This window comes from Thalia democratica, unplaced genomic scaffold (genome assembly GCF_965202585.1).
Source record: "Thalia democratica unplaced genomic scaffold, ktThaDemo2.hap1.1 HAP1_SCAFFOLD_1377, whole genome shotgun sequence".
Classification (NCBI taxonomy): domain Eukaryota; kingdom Metazoa; phylum Chordata; class Thaliacea; order Salpida; family Salpidae; genus Thalia; species Thalia democratica.
The window spans coordinates 1,803-15,827 of record NW_028140247.1 but is presented as its reverse complement, the minus strand read 5'-3'; the positions used below and the strand labels follow the sequence as shown (position 1 = coordinate 15,827).

At 30.8% G+C, this 14,025-nt stretch overlaps 5 protein-coding genes across 5 annotated transcripts; all 5 read left to right on the top strand.

Moving 5' to 3' along the window:
- Positions 1-4,579: 4,579 nt before the first annotated feature.
- Positions 4,580-4,939, top strand: LOC145848395 (histone H2B 1/2-like). Its single transcript, XM_082953887.1, has one exon. The coding sequence runs from the start codon at positions 4,580-4,582 to the stop codon at positions 4,937-4,939; it is 360 nt and encodes a 119-aa protein (XP_082810013.1).
- Positions 4,940-10,226: 5,287 nt separating this feature from the next.
- On the top strand, positions 10,227-10,637 carry LOC145848394 (histone H3). Its single transcript, XM_082953886.1, has one exon. The coding sequence runs from the start codon at positions 10,227-10,229 to the stop codon at positions 10,635-10,637; it is 411 nt and encodes a 136-aa protein (XP_082810012.1).
- A 188-nt stretch (positions 10,638-10,825) lies between these two features.
- On the top strand, positions 10,826-11,137 carry LOC145848393 (histone H4-like). The gene has a single exon (XM_082953885.1). It carries the CDS (start codon positions 10,826-10,828, stop codon positions 11,135-11,137), a length of 312 nt encoding a protein of 103 aa, XP_082810011.1.
- A 171-nt stretch (positions 11,138-11,308) lies between these two features.
- Positions 11,309-11,690, top strand: LOC145848392 (histone H2A-like). The gene is given in 2 exon segments (XM_082953884.1): positions 11,309-11,599; positions 11,601-11,690. Coding segments are annotated over 2 exon segments (381 nt in total).
- Positions 11,691-11,854: 164 nt separating this feature from the next.
- Positions 11,855-12,214, top strand: LOC145848391 (histone H2B 1/2-like). Its single transcript, XM_082953883.1, has one exon. The coding sequence runs from the start codon at positions 11,855-11,857 to the stop codon at positions 12,212-12,214; it is 360 nt and encodes a 119-aa protein (XP_082810009.1).
- The last annotated feature ends 1,811 nt before the right edge of the window (positions 12,215-14,025 follow it).

The window sequence follows — 14,025 nt, the reverse complement described above, 5'->3', positions numbered from 1 at the left end:
TTAAATAAAATAAATAGTTTAAGATGAGATTATACAGTACATTAGATAATCTACTGTAAATATTTAAAATTATTATTGTGTTATATTTTTTAGTTTAGCTTTGTTCAATATAGAATTTAGATAAAAATATGAATAATTGTAGTAAGTAAAAGATGTAAAATACAAAAAAAAAAGTTCAAAGGACAATCAATAATTTGCAAAAAACTATTATTTAATTATACTAAGACTAGGGTTGCTACTCTGTGAAACAAAAAAAAATTATTATGACAAACTTTAAAAGATAGAAATTGTTAAACAAGTTTGACAGGGTTGTAATCTTTTTGGTTAAAACTGTTCTGATTGATCAAGACTGTCCTGAATGACTTTAAACCGACCTGGAGTCATCTAGGTTTTTTAATTTATTTTTTACCTTTTTAAAGGCAAGAAAAACAAAGATCTTTAGCAGTTAGCAGAAGTTAATATGGAATTGGGAAACAATTGTGGAAACAAACAATTGTGGAGTAAAATTATTCTTGATTTATGTAATAAAAACTCATTAAAGTTCTACCAATTTCTGTTATACATTTTTACTAGGCTAGCTAGCTTAATACTGCGGTCAAGTATGTAGTTTTAAATTAAAAAGAAATAAAATAATTTTTCAACAAAACTTTAAAATAAGAAAAGACCCTTCTTTTAAAACCTCTGAAGAGAAACCATGTAAATTTATAGGATTCCAAATGAACTAGAATTTACCTTTTTATTGTAGTATAACAAAAGTTATATTATAAGTTGTATAAGAAAACTTTTACTAGGCTAGCTAGTTAATACTTCGGTCAAGTATGTAGTTTTAAATAATATATAAACATAAAAATTTTAATAAAAGATTAAAATAAAAAAAGACCCTTCTTCTAAAACCTCCGTAGAGGAATCCTGTATAGTTTTAGAATTTCAAATGAACTAGGAGTTACCTTTTTAATGTCATAAAGTGATATAAGATTTCTGTGATATATCCGAATTTCTTAATGTAAAATACACATAAACTTCCTATCTATACTGAGCTTATAATTGTATAAAACTAATTAGCTTGTAAGTTTTGTTTCAATTGCATAGCCTATTTATAGAATGACTTTTGATTTTTTTAACAACTACAGACATATTTAACATTTTACTTTCAGGATGCTAGCTAGTGCTGGGCTACAAAAACAAAATGTTGGTTTGGAAACAAATTCTGAATTGTAGAAACTTTTCAAAAAATAAACTGATTCTTAAGTTTCTTTTTAAATCTCAAGAATTGTTACTGAAATTTTGCCAGTATTGCCTCAACTTTAAATAATCAAGTTTTTATCAAGTAGGAAATTAAAAATATTGTCTAAAAATAAGATTTTCAAAGTTCTTTGAATAATATATATATATATTTAAGCATTTAAACTAACAAAAGCTGACATTTTATTATTATAATTAAAATGACTTAGCCTGACATGTATTAACCCTGAAGTATTCAAACAGCTTTATTTATTTTTATAAACATATTGCCTATAAATTTTAATTATATTTTTATGTTTCTACAAGATTAATTTTTTATCTTAAGTTTTTTTTTTTGATATAACCAAAAAGACTTGGCACACAAAACTAAGTATTATTTGATTTGTGCACTTTTTTAAAACTTAACTTTATTTTTGAAATAACAATCCAAATGATAACAAACTTATTTTTTAGTTCATGTATTCTACTTTTTGTTAAAAATGCAATTAAGAAACACTAACCATTATGTGATCTACCATTCAGTAAAACATCAATCGATAAAAAATAAAATTCCATCATTTAATGTTTCTTAATACATTTAATGTTTCTTAATACATTTAAGTGACACTAACTTGATAAAACTAAGTGACTCAAGGTTTTTTATAAAATTATTTTTTAAATTGAATAATTTGAGCCCTTTGACACAATATGCTGTTTCGTCTTCCTTGTAATAAAAATTCTCTTCTTAGGTGCCAGTGAAGGATTTATTTTGTGTATTAGACAAATTATTGTTTTTATTTTACTCGATTATGCATCATTTCAAATTGTAAATTGATATTGTTTTAAGTTAAGTTCTAATACAACTTTTTATGGTAAAAAAAAACATCAGTCTCAAACTCTACCCCTTGCAACGATAAACGTTTTCTGGGGAAACGTTTATATGTTTGTTTGATGAGTAGATTAAAAAGCCTGCAACTAATTTGCATATTTGCTGAGTTGAGAAGTAGATTATAAATGTTTTTATGATATTTTTAATATTAATTATTAGAACTTTTTTTGATTTATATTTTATATGTTTAGGTAAAAGAGGTTAAGGCCATAGGGGGGTAGAAGCCATTTTTTGACCAAAAATAACATATAGACTTATATTATAGTAAATTTCATAATCTTTCAGATGCTTTTTTTAGATTTTAAAAACATTAAGTAACTTTTTTTTTATGACCGGTTATATAAAGGTTTGTCTTAATAAAGGGTATATAAAGGGTAACTTTAAAGCCGTTTTTCTCAAGTTTTAAAAACGGGCTTTAAAATCTGTCTTCTCCTTCATTTTTCAAGCAATCTTCTTCAAATTTTCAGGAAATGTTCCTTACATTATGAGAAAAAAACGTTATTTGTGAATTTTAATAATTTAAAAAAAAAAAAATTTTATGACAAAAATAAATAAAAAAAAGTGATTTTTTATCAAAAAAATTTTTTTTTTTTCAAAAAAAAGGTATTTTTACTTTTAATTTTTTAAAGTCACAAATAACGTTTTTTTGTTATTGTATAAAGAATAGACTGTGAAAGTTTGAAGAAGATTGCTTAAAAAATGAAGGAGGAGATAGATTTTGAATGCATTAGTCTTTTTTTGCCGTTTTAGTTTTTCCTTCCCCATAAGGAACCTGTTATGCGGCCCGACTTTGGCCGGTCATACCTCAAAAACTAATTTGAATTTTTAAAAACGGTAAAAAGCAACTTGAAGCTTAGTAAAAACTCTATAAAATAAGATCAACTTGTAAAAAACATGGTCTACCCCCCCCTATGGCCTTAATATGATGATATAAATTAAAATAATTAATGCTGACTTACAGTTTACGCCGTTGTTTACAATTTTTTCAAGTTACCCGTTTATGATAGTATAGTAAAAAGTACTTCGTTTGTTAGCAAGCACACTAGCTAAGTCCAACCTTTAATTTGAAACGAAATGAAAAATAAATAATTAAGTTTAAATTAAAAACATTGTATAAATAAACATCTAATTACTTTATTTATGTGCACAGATTATTTTCTTTATTGTTCAACAGTTTTTTGAGAAACATTGACCATTTTTATTTGAATTTTTTTCATTTGACACATTAAAAGCTGATACATAATTACCAATTTATAAACTTTAAAATCAAGAAAAACAGTTCTTAAGACCGAATGATTATTAGTCATATAGTTGTCAATTGTTGTGGTTTATAAAAAAAATATTTAAGATTTAATTAATTCTAGATTCATAAAATTTCAAAATAGCCAAGTAAATATAGAAAATTTACTATAAACCAAAAATGAAAGTTAAAACTCATTCTTACATGCTTGTTACAAATAATGCAGGTTGTTATGATTAACAGTATACAATATAGTAAACATATTATAATATATTACACTTTATTTTATCATTAAATGATAGCCTAGTTAATAAACAACTGTTCGAAAAAATTAGAAATATGTGGATTGTGGTGTATATAAGTAGTTACTTGAATAATTTTTATTACTTCTATCAGTTAAACCAGTTCTATAATAAATCAAATTTGTGTTATAGAACATACCCTTTAGCTTTTCACAGTATAATAAATATTAATTTTTAGTACTGCTAATAAATTGAGATTTTTAAGAAAGCTTAAATGTGATGGCCATTGAATGAAGCTTTCAAAATAGAACTTAAATGGAACGCTAAAATTTTTGTTTGTAGGTATTTTATAGATACTAATTTCTTTAAATTTTAATAAGCGCTAAAGAAGGAGACTATTTTTAATCTATTTAAAACAAAAATGAATAAAAGTATTCTTTAAATGTTACTTATTAAATCTAAATAAACGGCTTAAATATTTTGGTTTATTTTAAATTTTATAAAAAGGTAAAAAATTGTAAACCTTGTGCATTTTTGACTTAATGTTAAAACTTAAAAATACCCAATAACTACAATACATTAAATAGAGATTTATTTGTAGAGCTTTTTCAATAAGCATAAACTGTACATTTTACAATAAAAAGATAAAATAGATACAATTTTAATTCGTAAAATTTTATCCAAGAATGTTATAAAGTAGTGACGTAACATAAACTTAAAAATTTTTAGGGTAAAACTGAACAATACATAAACAGCTAAACTTTAAGGGTGGTAGGTGGGGACGTGGGGGTTTAATCGATAGCGCCGCCAGTGGCCATATAGTAATAAACGCACACTGACTGTAAATCAATAAGGGGCCAAGATGTAAAAGTGAAAAACTTTCTCTTAAAATACGTCCGTAACGAAATTATATAAAGTAAGAAATTGCTAATTTGCATAATTTTTCAGCATATATACCGGCGCCGAGACTGAAGTTCACACATCATCATGACAGCAACCAAAGGCGCGAAGAAGTCAGTAGCCAAGACCGCTCCGGTCGACGGCAAGAAGAAGCGAAGGAGGAGGAACAAAGAAAGCTTTGGCATCTACGTGTACAAAGTTTTGAAGCAAGTGCACCCCGACACCGGAATTTCCAGCAAGGCAATGGGAATCATGAACTCTTTTGTCAACGACATCTTCGAGCGCATTGCAGCAGAGGCTTCACGTTTGGCTCATTACAACAAGAGGTCTACTGTTAGCAGCCGCGAAATCCAAACTGCTGTCAGGCTCTTGCTCCCCGGCGAGTTGTCAAAGCACGCAGTTTCAGAAGGAACTAAAGCTGTTACCAAGTACACCAGCTCAAAATAAACGCTCAACAACCGGTCCTTTTCAGGACCACCATTAGAATAGAACCAGCTTTAGATATTTACTTAAAGTAGAAGCTACAGTTAAGAATGTAAGCTTAGTACAAATAAGTTCTTATTCGTGTAAATTAAAAACTCATATACTTGAATAAACAAACTATTTTTTGTTTCAAATACTTAATAAATTTGTAACTCGTTATATTGTAGAAAAAGCATTGCATTAGTCTTATTCACAAAACAGTAGTAGTACTTGTAATTAAATGAGACTTAACTAACTTGATTATGTTGTCCGTAAGATTTTTCATCTGAATACTTTTTGTACGTAACATTTTTTTTTATTCGTTTGTTGAAGTTCTGTTAAAGCATTCAATAAATTACAAAACTTTTTAAACAGAAATTTATATCACTTATAACAAGCAAAAACTTAGTTTTCATTTTAATTTTAAGTTTTTGTTGATTATTAGTAACACAACCGAGCTTTAACTTTTTAAACGTTTTTCCTTCTTATCAATTTAACTGCAATTGAAGCCATGTAACACGTTTTGAAAACATAAGAATACATAAATGAACATAAAAGTGATTGTTCAAAACAATAAATGTGTTTTTCAAATAAAATATTCCTTCTTTTAAAGTTAACTTCTGTTTACCTTGTTTAAGAAACATTTTCAATTCAAAACTTAAACACATAAAACAAACCAGCTCATTATTGGTAAAACACAAAAAATTAACTGCTTGTACTTATTATGCTAGTTTTCAAAGTAAAAGTTACTTGTTTCAATTAGAAATGAGACAAATTGATGACCTAAAACAACTTTAATAGTTTGCTTAAAATCATGTTTCTACAAATCTAAAGTAATCAGGACCACTAATTGATTCGACCAGCTACTAATGTCGAGTAAAGAATGTCAAACAAGCTCTAGCTAAGCGACAAAAAAATGTACAATTTATATCTACATTGTGCGTGTTGGTAAAAAGTAACAGTTAGTGTACTTCAATAACTTGTAAATAAATTTTCAAAACAGAATTTCTCTGTTTTTATTTCTACCAGTTAGTTACACTTACTTCAGTTTTTGTAGTTTTACTTGTCATTTTAAACTATTCTTGATAATGAGCTTAAACCGTAGAACAAGTTTTTCTGCTTCACTACTATTTAAATGTTAGGTAAAAAAGTTTTTTCAATGGGCATCTTCTTGTTTAACGTGTTGTTTAAACAAAACTCACTCTGGTTCATTTAACTTTTTAGACTTGTTTATCAAACACTCAATAGATATTTGTTGTTAGTTTAACAAAAAAACAACGATACTAAATAAAAAATTATGCTTAAGTAAGACATTATAATAAATGAGAAGAAAACTTTACATTGATATTTAAAAATACTCAATGGTATTAATTTAACGGAGGTTTGATTGTCAAAAGTGTATTAGTCTTATTAATCAGAATGCAAATGAAACAATACAAAGATGTTTAAAAGTTGAACAATTAAACTAATGTAAACAACAGTGATTGTTTAAAACAAACATACTATTGAAATAATCTTTCTGTTTACAAAGCTCATACTTGTTTTGTTGAACTTTTTTTCTGTGGCTATGCCAAATAACGACATGATTCAAAGGTAAAAAAAAGAACACTTTTTTACCATTTTTTGTAACTCTTTTTTAAACTATGTTTGAGACAACTCAAGACGACTATACTTGTTTGTTTCAAGCTATGTACTTTTTAAATTTAAAGGTTAGGTGGATCACCAATTAATTACACAAGCTACTATTGACTACTAGACTCAACAACACAAATGTACATACTTAATCAACTTTGTGGTGGTAAAGAATCATAAACTATTTCGTTCCAAACTATAAATCTAATATTTATTAAATACCTAGCTTGCTACAATTTCTCTACTTTACTTTTTTTGTGCAGCTGTTAAGAAGGGAACTCTAGCTAGATAACTGCCCTAATCCTTACTTTATTGCTTACTATTACTGAATGCTTAGTGAAAAGCTTTAACTAACTTGAGTGTCCTTTTCGTAGGCTTTTTCCGTATAATTTTCTTTTCAAAATAAAACTTATTCTTATTCATGCTTACTTTGTGGACATTTTTTTAATTCAATATTTCATTTTTTTTAGTTTATTAAAAAAAGCTGTGCCTACGTCATTGTAAAAACTAGTTATATTTTTCAATGAAAATAATACGCTCAAACAGAAACAGAAATAAAACTTTGACTTAACAACTGAAAACGTTTTAAGCTGTTAACAACAAACAATTTTTAATGTCCTTAAAAAAATACTGTTCAATTACAACTGAAACATTCTTAACAATTCAAATCTGATATAACACATAAATGTAAACATGATCGACTGTTCAAAAGAAAGAGAACACTATTACCAGGTACACAATTTAACACAACAAAAAATTTTAAAAAACACTTTAAAAAAATGATGAAGTTGTACAATTAAATATTTAATTTTACAAAGCTTACATCTACTTAGATGGTTTAAGGCTGCTTATCTTGTCATGCATACGAAATAAACCAAATGCTTAGGTGAAACATGATACAAAGAAAAGAAGTAAAAAACTTGTTACCACTTATTTGTAACTCTTATGTACGCTATACATAAGAAAATTAAAATTACTGTAACTTGTTGCTTTAAGCTATGCAGTTTTTGTAAATCTAAAGAAGAAAAAAAAATTGGACAAAGCAAAAATAAAACTTTTTTAGCCTTCATTTTTTCACAGCTTATTATATGATAGTACAAGTTTCGTAATAGGCAAACATAAAGCTTTGAGTCAAGCAAAGACCTTGTTTTATATAATTTATAATTAAGTAAGATAATAGTTGTTTTCTTTCAAATCTATATGTTGTTGCTACAACAGCTATGTTCTGAACGACATCCGAGAATAAAATGTAGCTTATCCTAAGTTGTGTTCTGAACTACATTAACAGTAAGTTAGTGATAACTAGTAACGAATTTTGAACAGCAAAACATTTAGTCAATAAAAGCAATTGTACAGAACTTTATGATTAATCTAGGTTGAGTAAACTAAGAAACTAGTTTTAGCAGTAAAGCAACTTAAACTGAATTAAACACATGTTTAACTTGGTAAACACTTCAATCGTAAACTTTAATAAACAGTACTGTTGTTGTTTCAAAATATGTGTCAAGAAAGTAATAAGTTGTTCTATGTTGTTTCGACTGACTTTAGATTTATGAGAAGTGACAAAACGAAGTTTGAAAAAAAAAGCTTAATTGCATTATTTTCAAGTTAAAAAGTTTTAAAGATAATTTGAAAGCTTATGAGTTCTGATTGTAAACAAAGCTGTATTCAAACACTAAGGTTTGTCAACCTTATTTCAAAAGCTTTTCTTTTAGATTTTCTTACTCGTTTTTATTTTGTTTACCACCCTTTGTATCTTAACACTGCTTAAAAAATAAAGCAACCTCTTTTTTTACGTAAAATTTTTCGCTCATTTCGCAATTTAAGCTCATATTCATATGCTATTCAGTCGCATATTCAGTGCTAGTTTTCATAAGCTTTTTAGACTTATTTATTTCTTTGAATCTAATTAACTTTATTTTGTTTGAAAAATTTACAACCAAATCCATTTGTTCACTTTTATCAGCACACTTTATTCGGTTGAAACCTGCAAAGAATAAGTTCTTAGTTTGATCAAGGTTTAAGTAAAACGAGCAAAATTGTATCGGTTATTTTTTAAACTGTATAACAGCTTGAATCAGTTGTTTGAAATGCTAATTGAATGTTAAACTACTTACTTGTTAAACTAGTTTTTCATATACACCGAAAAATTTTGTTTAAAAGTAGTTTATAATTTTCAAACAAGTATCATCATAGTTACTGCACGTTTTTGAAAGGTTGTTTGGAAAACATTGTTGTAAGGTAAGTTACTAGTATGTGCAAAGTAGTTTAATAATAAAAAATATTTTAATAAAAGTTTTGAGTATATTGCTTATGAGTATATTTCTTATGAGTTTATTTTGAGTAATCATAACTAGTAAAGCTAAACAAAATGAACACTTTTATTTTTTGGAATTACTTTTAACACATTAGTTTAAAATGTAATTAACTTGAACACACTTGATAGAACTTACGATTTACAAAACTCCATGAAATCGAAATAATGAAACTTTGTTTAAGTTTGAGGTAAAAAAACCTTGTGCTTTGTTAAAATTTTATTACTTTAGGCGAGCGGCAAAGGAAAATTCAGTCGGAAGTGTGCTAACATGTTTTGTTTCATTTATGTTTTTCTTAATATATTTAGAGGTGTGCTGTAAGATACAGGCTGTTATTTCTGGACTTTTCAAACTAATGTTTTAAAAAAAGTTACTTTCAGAACAAGTTAGATATGGTTTCTTTCTTACTGGAACTTTTTCAACATTCGTAATAAGACAACTAAGTTTTTATAAGCATATGTGTCTTAAACAAACGTGATAATGCTTGTATTAAGAAGTGAAAGGTACCTTGCAAAACATAACTGCTCAACAGTCAATTCGTCACAGTCAGTAACTCTTGCAAGTATCGTTTTGGTCGCTTTAATTTTCATTCAACATGTCTACCACAGCAGTAGCAGCAGTACCAGCGCCAGCCGCAGCCAGGTCTTCCAAGAGACCAAGCGCCAAGAAGGCAGAGCACCCTACTTACAGGGAAATGATTAGCTCTGCCCTTGGAGCAATGAAGGAACGAAAAGGTACATCCCGCCAGAAGATACAAAAGTATATCGCGGACACCTACAAGCTTGACCTCACAGCTTCCAATTCTCACTTGAAGAGAGCACTTACCAGCGGCGTGACCAAAGGTGCTTTTCTCCAGACAACTGGAAAAGGCGCTTCTGGCTCGTTCAAGCTTGCTCCAATGCCAGCTGCTGGGCCCAAGAAGCGGACAAAAAAAGTAGCTAAAAAGCCAGTAGCAAAGAAGGCCGCAGTTAAAAAACCAAAAAAGAAGTGTGCTCCCAAGAAGGCTGCAAAAAAACCAGCAGCCAAAAAGCGACCTGCTAAAAAGTGCGCTCCTAAGAAGGCAGCATCTAAAAAAGCTGCAAGCAAGAAGAAGAAAGTAACCAAGAAGAAGCCGGCAGCCAAAAAAGCATCCAAGAAGAAGAGCTGCAAAAAATAAGTTGTTCTTTTACCCAAGGTCCTTTTTAGGACCACTCAAACAAAGTATAACGCAACTCAAAATGCTAAGTTGAAAATATGCAAATTAGACTACACAGCGGAATCGCTCGCGTCCGTGTCTATGCGAACAGTATATAAGCTGTCTTGCAACAAACAGATTTATCATCAAAATGGCTCGTACCAAGCAAACCGCTCGTAAGTCAACCGGAGGCAAGGCTCCAAGGAAACAGCTCGCCACCAAGGCCGCTCGCAAGAGCGCACCCGCTACCGGAGGTGTGAAGAAGCCTCATCGCTACAGGCCCGGCACAGTTGCTCTGAGAGAAATCAGACGCTACCAGAAGTCAACTGAGCTTCTTTTGCGCAAGTTGCCTTTCCAGCGTCTGGTACGTGAAATTGCTCAAGACTTCAAAACTGACTTGAGGTTCCAAAGCAGTGCCGTTATGGCTTTGCAAGAAGCAAGCGAGGCGTACCTCGTTGGTTTGTTCGAAGATACTAACCTTTGCGCGATCCACGCCAAGCGTGTGACAATCATGCCCAAAGACATCCAGCTCGCCAGGAGAATGCGTGGCGAAAGAGCTTAAGCGTTAGCTAAAACCGGTCCTTTTCAGGGCCACCTTAAAACTTTGATAGTGAGAAAAAGAAAGCAAACGAAAAGATGTAAGTTAAGAGACTTTTTTGAGTATGCAAATTAGTTTAGTAGTAACCGTACGCGTCCGTAACAGCTTGTATATAAACTCGACGCACTAACGAAATAAGTATATTCAACAACATGTCTGGACGCGGCAAAGGAGGTAAAGGCTTGGGAAAAGGAGGTGCTAAGCGCCATCGCAAAGTACTTCGCGATAACATCCAAGGCATCACGAAGCCGGCAATCCGCCGTTTGGCTCGCCGAGGCGGAGTTAAGCGAATCTCGGGACTGATTTATGAAGAAACGAGAGGCGTCATGAAAGTTTTCTTGGAAAACGTTATTCGCGATGCAGTAACATACACAGAGCACGCCAAGCGCAAGACCGTCACAGCACTCGACGTCGTGTACGCACTCAAGCGTCAAGGAAGAACCTTGTACGGCTTCGGTGGCTAATCGCTTTTAGCAAACCCGGTCCTTTTTAGGACCACCTAATTCAATATAAAAGTTTTGACAAGATCAAGCATTAGCTATGACATATGCAAATTAGTTGTTCGTTCGACGCGGTTAGGTATGAGTTGTATATTGAGCTGTGCAAGCTATCATCACAATCATTCGAACAACAAAATGTCAGGACGTGGTAAAGGATCAAAACTCAAATCTAAGCCGAAGAGCAGGTCTTCCCGTGCAGGACTGCAGTTTCCAGTCGGTCGCGTGCACCGCCTGTTGCGCACCGGCAACTACAGCCAAAGAGTCGGAGCTGGTGCTCCAGTTTATCTGGCTGCCGTTCTCGAGTACTTGAGCGCAGAAGTGCTCGAGCTTGCCGGTAACGCTGCTCGTGACAACAAGAAAAGCAGGATCATTCCTCGCCATTTGCAACTAGCTATTCGCAACGACGAAGAGTTGAACAAACTTCTTCGGCGGCGTCACAATTGCTCAAGGTGGTGTTCTTCCAAACATCCAGGCAGTACTGTTGCCTAAGAAGACCGCTTCAAAAAAGTCAGCCTAAGTTAAAAAAAACCAGGTCCTTTTCAGGACCACCAAAAGTATTTACAACAAACGAGAGAATTGTGAAGTGAGAGAAACTAGCTATCGTTCGCGTACAGAACTCTGCTAATTTGCATAATTTTTCAGCATATATACCGGCGCCGAGACTGAAGTTCACACATCATCATGACAGCAACCAAAGGCGCGAAGAAGTCAGTAGCCAAGACCGCTCCGGTCGACGGCAAGAAGAAGCGAAGGAGGAGGCACAAACAAAGCTTTGGCATCTACGTGTACAAAGTTTTGAAGCAAGTGCACCCCGACACCGGAATTTCCAGCAAGGCAATGGGAATCATGAACTCTTTTGTCAACGACATCTTCGAGCGCATTGCAGCAGAGGCTTCACGTTTGGCTCATTACAACAAGAGGTCTACTGTTAGCAGCCGCGAAATACAAACTGCTGTCAGGCTCTTGCTCCCCGGCGAGTTGTCAAAGCACGCAGTTTCAGAAGGAACTAAAGCTGTTACCAAGTACACCAGCTCAAAATAAACGCTCAACAACCGGTCCTTTTCAGGACCACCATTAGAATAGAACCAGCTTTAGATATTTACTTAAAGTAGAAGCTACAGTTAAGAATGTAAGCTTAGTACAAATAAGTTCTTATTCGTGTAAATTAAAAACTCATATACTTGAATAAACAAACTATTTTTTGTTTCAAATACTTAATAAATTTGTAACTCGTTATATTGTAGAAAAAGCATTGCATTAGTCTTATTCACAAAACAGTAGTAGTACTTGTAATTAAATGAGACTTAACTAACTTGATTATGTTGTCCGTAAGATTTTTCATCTGAATACTTTTTGTACGTAACATTTTTTTTTATTCGTTTGTTGAAGTTCTGTTAAAGCATTCAATAAATTACAAAACTTTTTAAACAGAAATTTATATCACTTATAACAAGCAAAAACTTAGTTTTCATTTTAATTTTAAGTTTTTGTTGATTATTAGTAACACAACCGAGCTTTAACTTTTTAAACGTTTTTCCTTCTTATCAATTTAACTGCAATTGAAGCCATGTAACACGTTTTGAAAACATAAGAATACATAAATGAACATAAAAGTGATTGTTCAAAACAATAAATGTGTTTTTCAAATAAAATATTCCTTCTTTTAAAGTTAACTTCTGTTTACCTTGTTTAAGAAACATTTTCAATTCAAAACTTAAACACATAAAACAAACCAGCTCATTATTGGTAAAACACAAAAAATTAACTGCTTGTACTTATTATGCTAGTTTTCAAAGTAAAAGTTACTTGTTTCAATTAGAAATGAGACAAATTGATGACCTAAAACAACTTTAATAGTTTGCTTAAAATCATGTTTCTACAAATCTAAAGTAATCAGGACCACTAATTGATTCGACCAGCTACTAATGTCGAGTAAAGAATGTCAAACAAGCTCTAGCTAAGCGACAAAAAAATGTACAATTTATATCTACATTGTGCGTGTTGGTAAAAAGTAACAGTTAGTGTACTTCAATAACTTGTAAATAAATTTTCAAAACAGAATTTCTCTGTTTTTATTTCTACCAGTTAGTTACACTTACTTCAGTTTTTGTAGTTTTACTTGTCATTTTAAACTATTCTTGATAATGAGCTTAAACCGTAGAACAAGTTTTTCTGCTTCACTACTATTTAAATGTTAGGTAAAAAAGTTTTTTCAATGGGCATCTTCTTGTTTAACGTGTTGTTTAAACAAAACTCACTCTGGTTCATTTAACTTTTTAGACTTGTTTATCAAACACTCAATAGATATTTGTTGTTAGTTTAACAAAAAAACAACGATACTAAATAAAAAATTATGCTTAAGTAAGACATTATAATAAATGAGAAGAAAACTTTACATTGATATTTAAAAATACTCAATGGTATTAATTTAACGGAGGTTTGATTGTCAAAAGTGTATTAGTCTTATTAATCAGAATGCAAATGAAACAATACAAAGATGTTTAAAAGTTGAACAATTAAACTAATGTAAACAACAGTGATTGTTTAAAACAAACATACTATTGAAATAATCTTTCTGTTTACAAAGCTCATACTTGTTTTGTTGAACTTTTTTTCTGTGGCTATGCCAAATAACGACATGATTCAAAGGTAAAAAAAAGAACACTTTTTTACCATTTTTTGTAACTCTTTTTTAAACTATGTTTGAGACAACTCAAGACGACTATACTTGTTTGTTTCAAGCTATGTACTTTTTAAATTTAAAGGTTAGGTGGATCACCAATTAATTACACAAGCTACTATTGACTACTAGACTCAACAACACAAATGTACATACTTAATCAACTTTGTGG

Coding starts and splice junctions, on each gene's coding strand:
- LOC145848395 (XM_082953887.1), top strand. CDS start 4,580: ATGACAGCAACCAAAGGCGCGAAGAAGTCAGTAGCCAAGACCGCTCCG.
- LOC145848394 (XM_082953886.1), top strand. CDS start 10,227: ATGGCTCGTACCAAGCAAACCGCTCGTAAGTCAACCGGAGGCAAGGCT.
- LOC145848393 (XM_082953885.1), top strand. CDS start 10,826: ATGTCTGGACGCGGCAAAGGAGGTAAAGGCTTGGGAAAAGGAGGTGCT.
- LOC145848391 (XM_082953883.1), top strand. CDS start 11,855: ATGACAGCAACCAAAGGCGCGAAGAAGTCAGTAGCCAAGACCGCTCCG.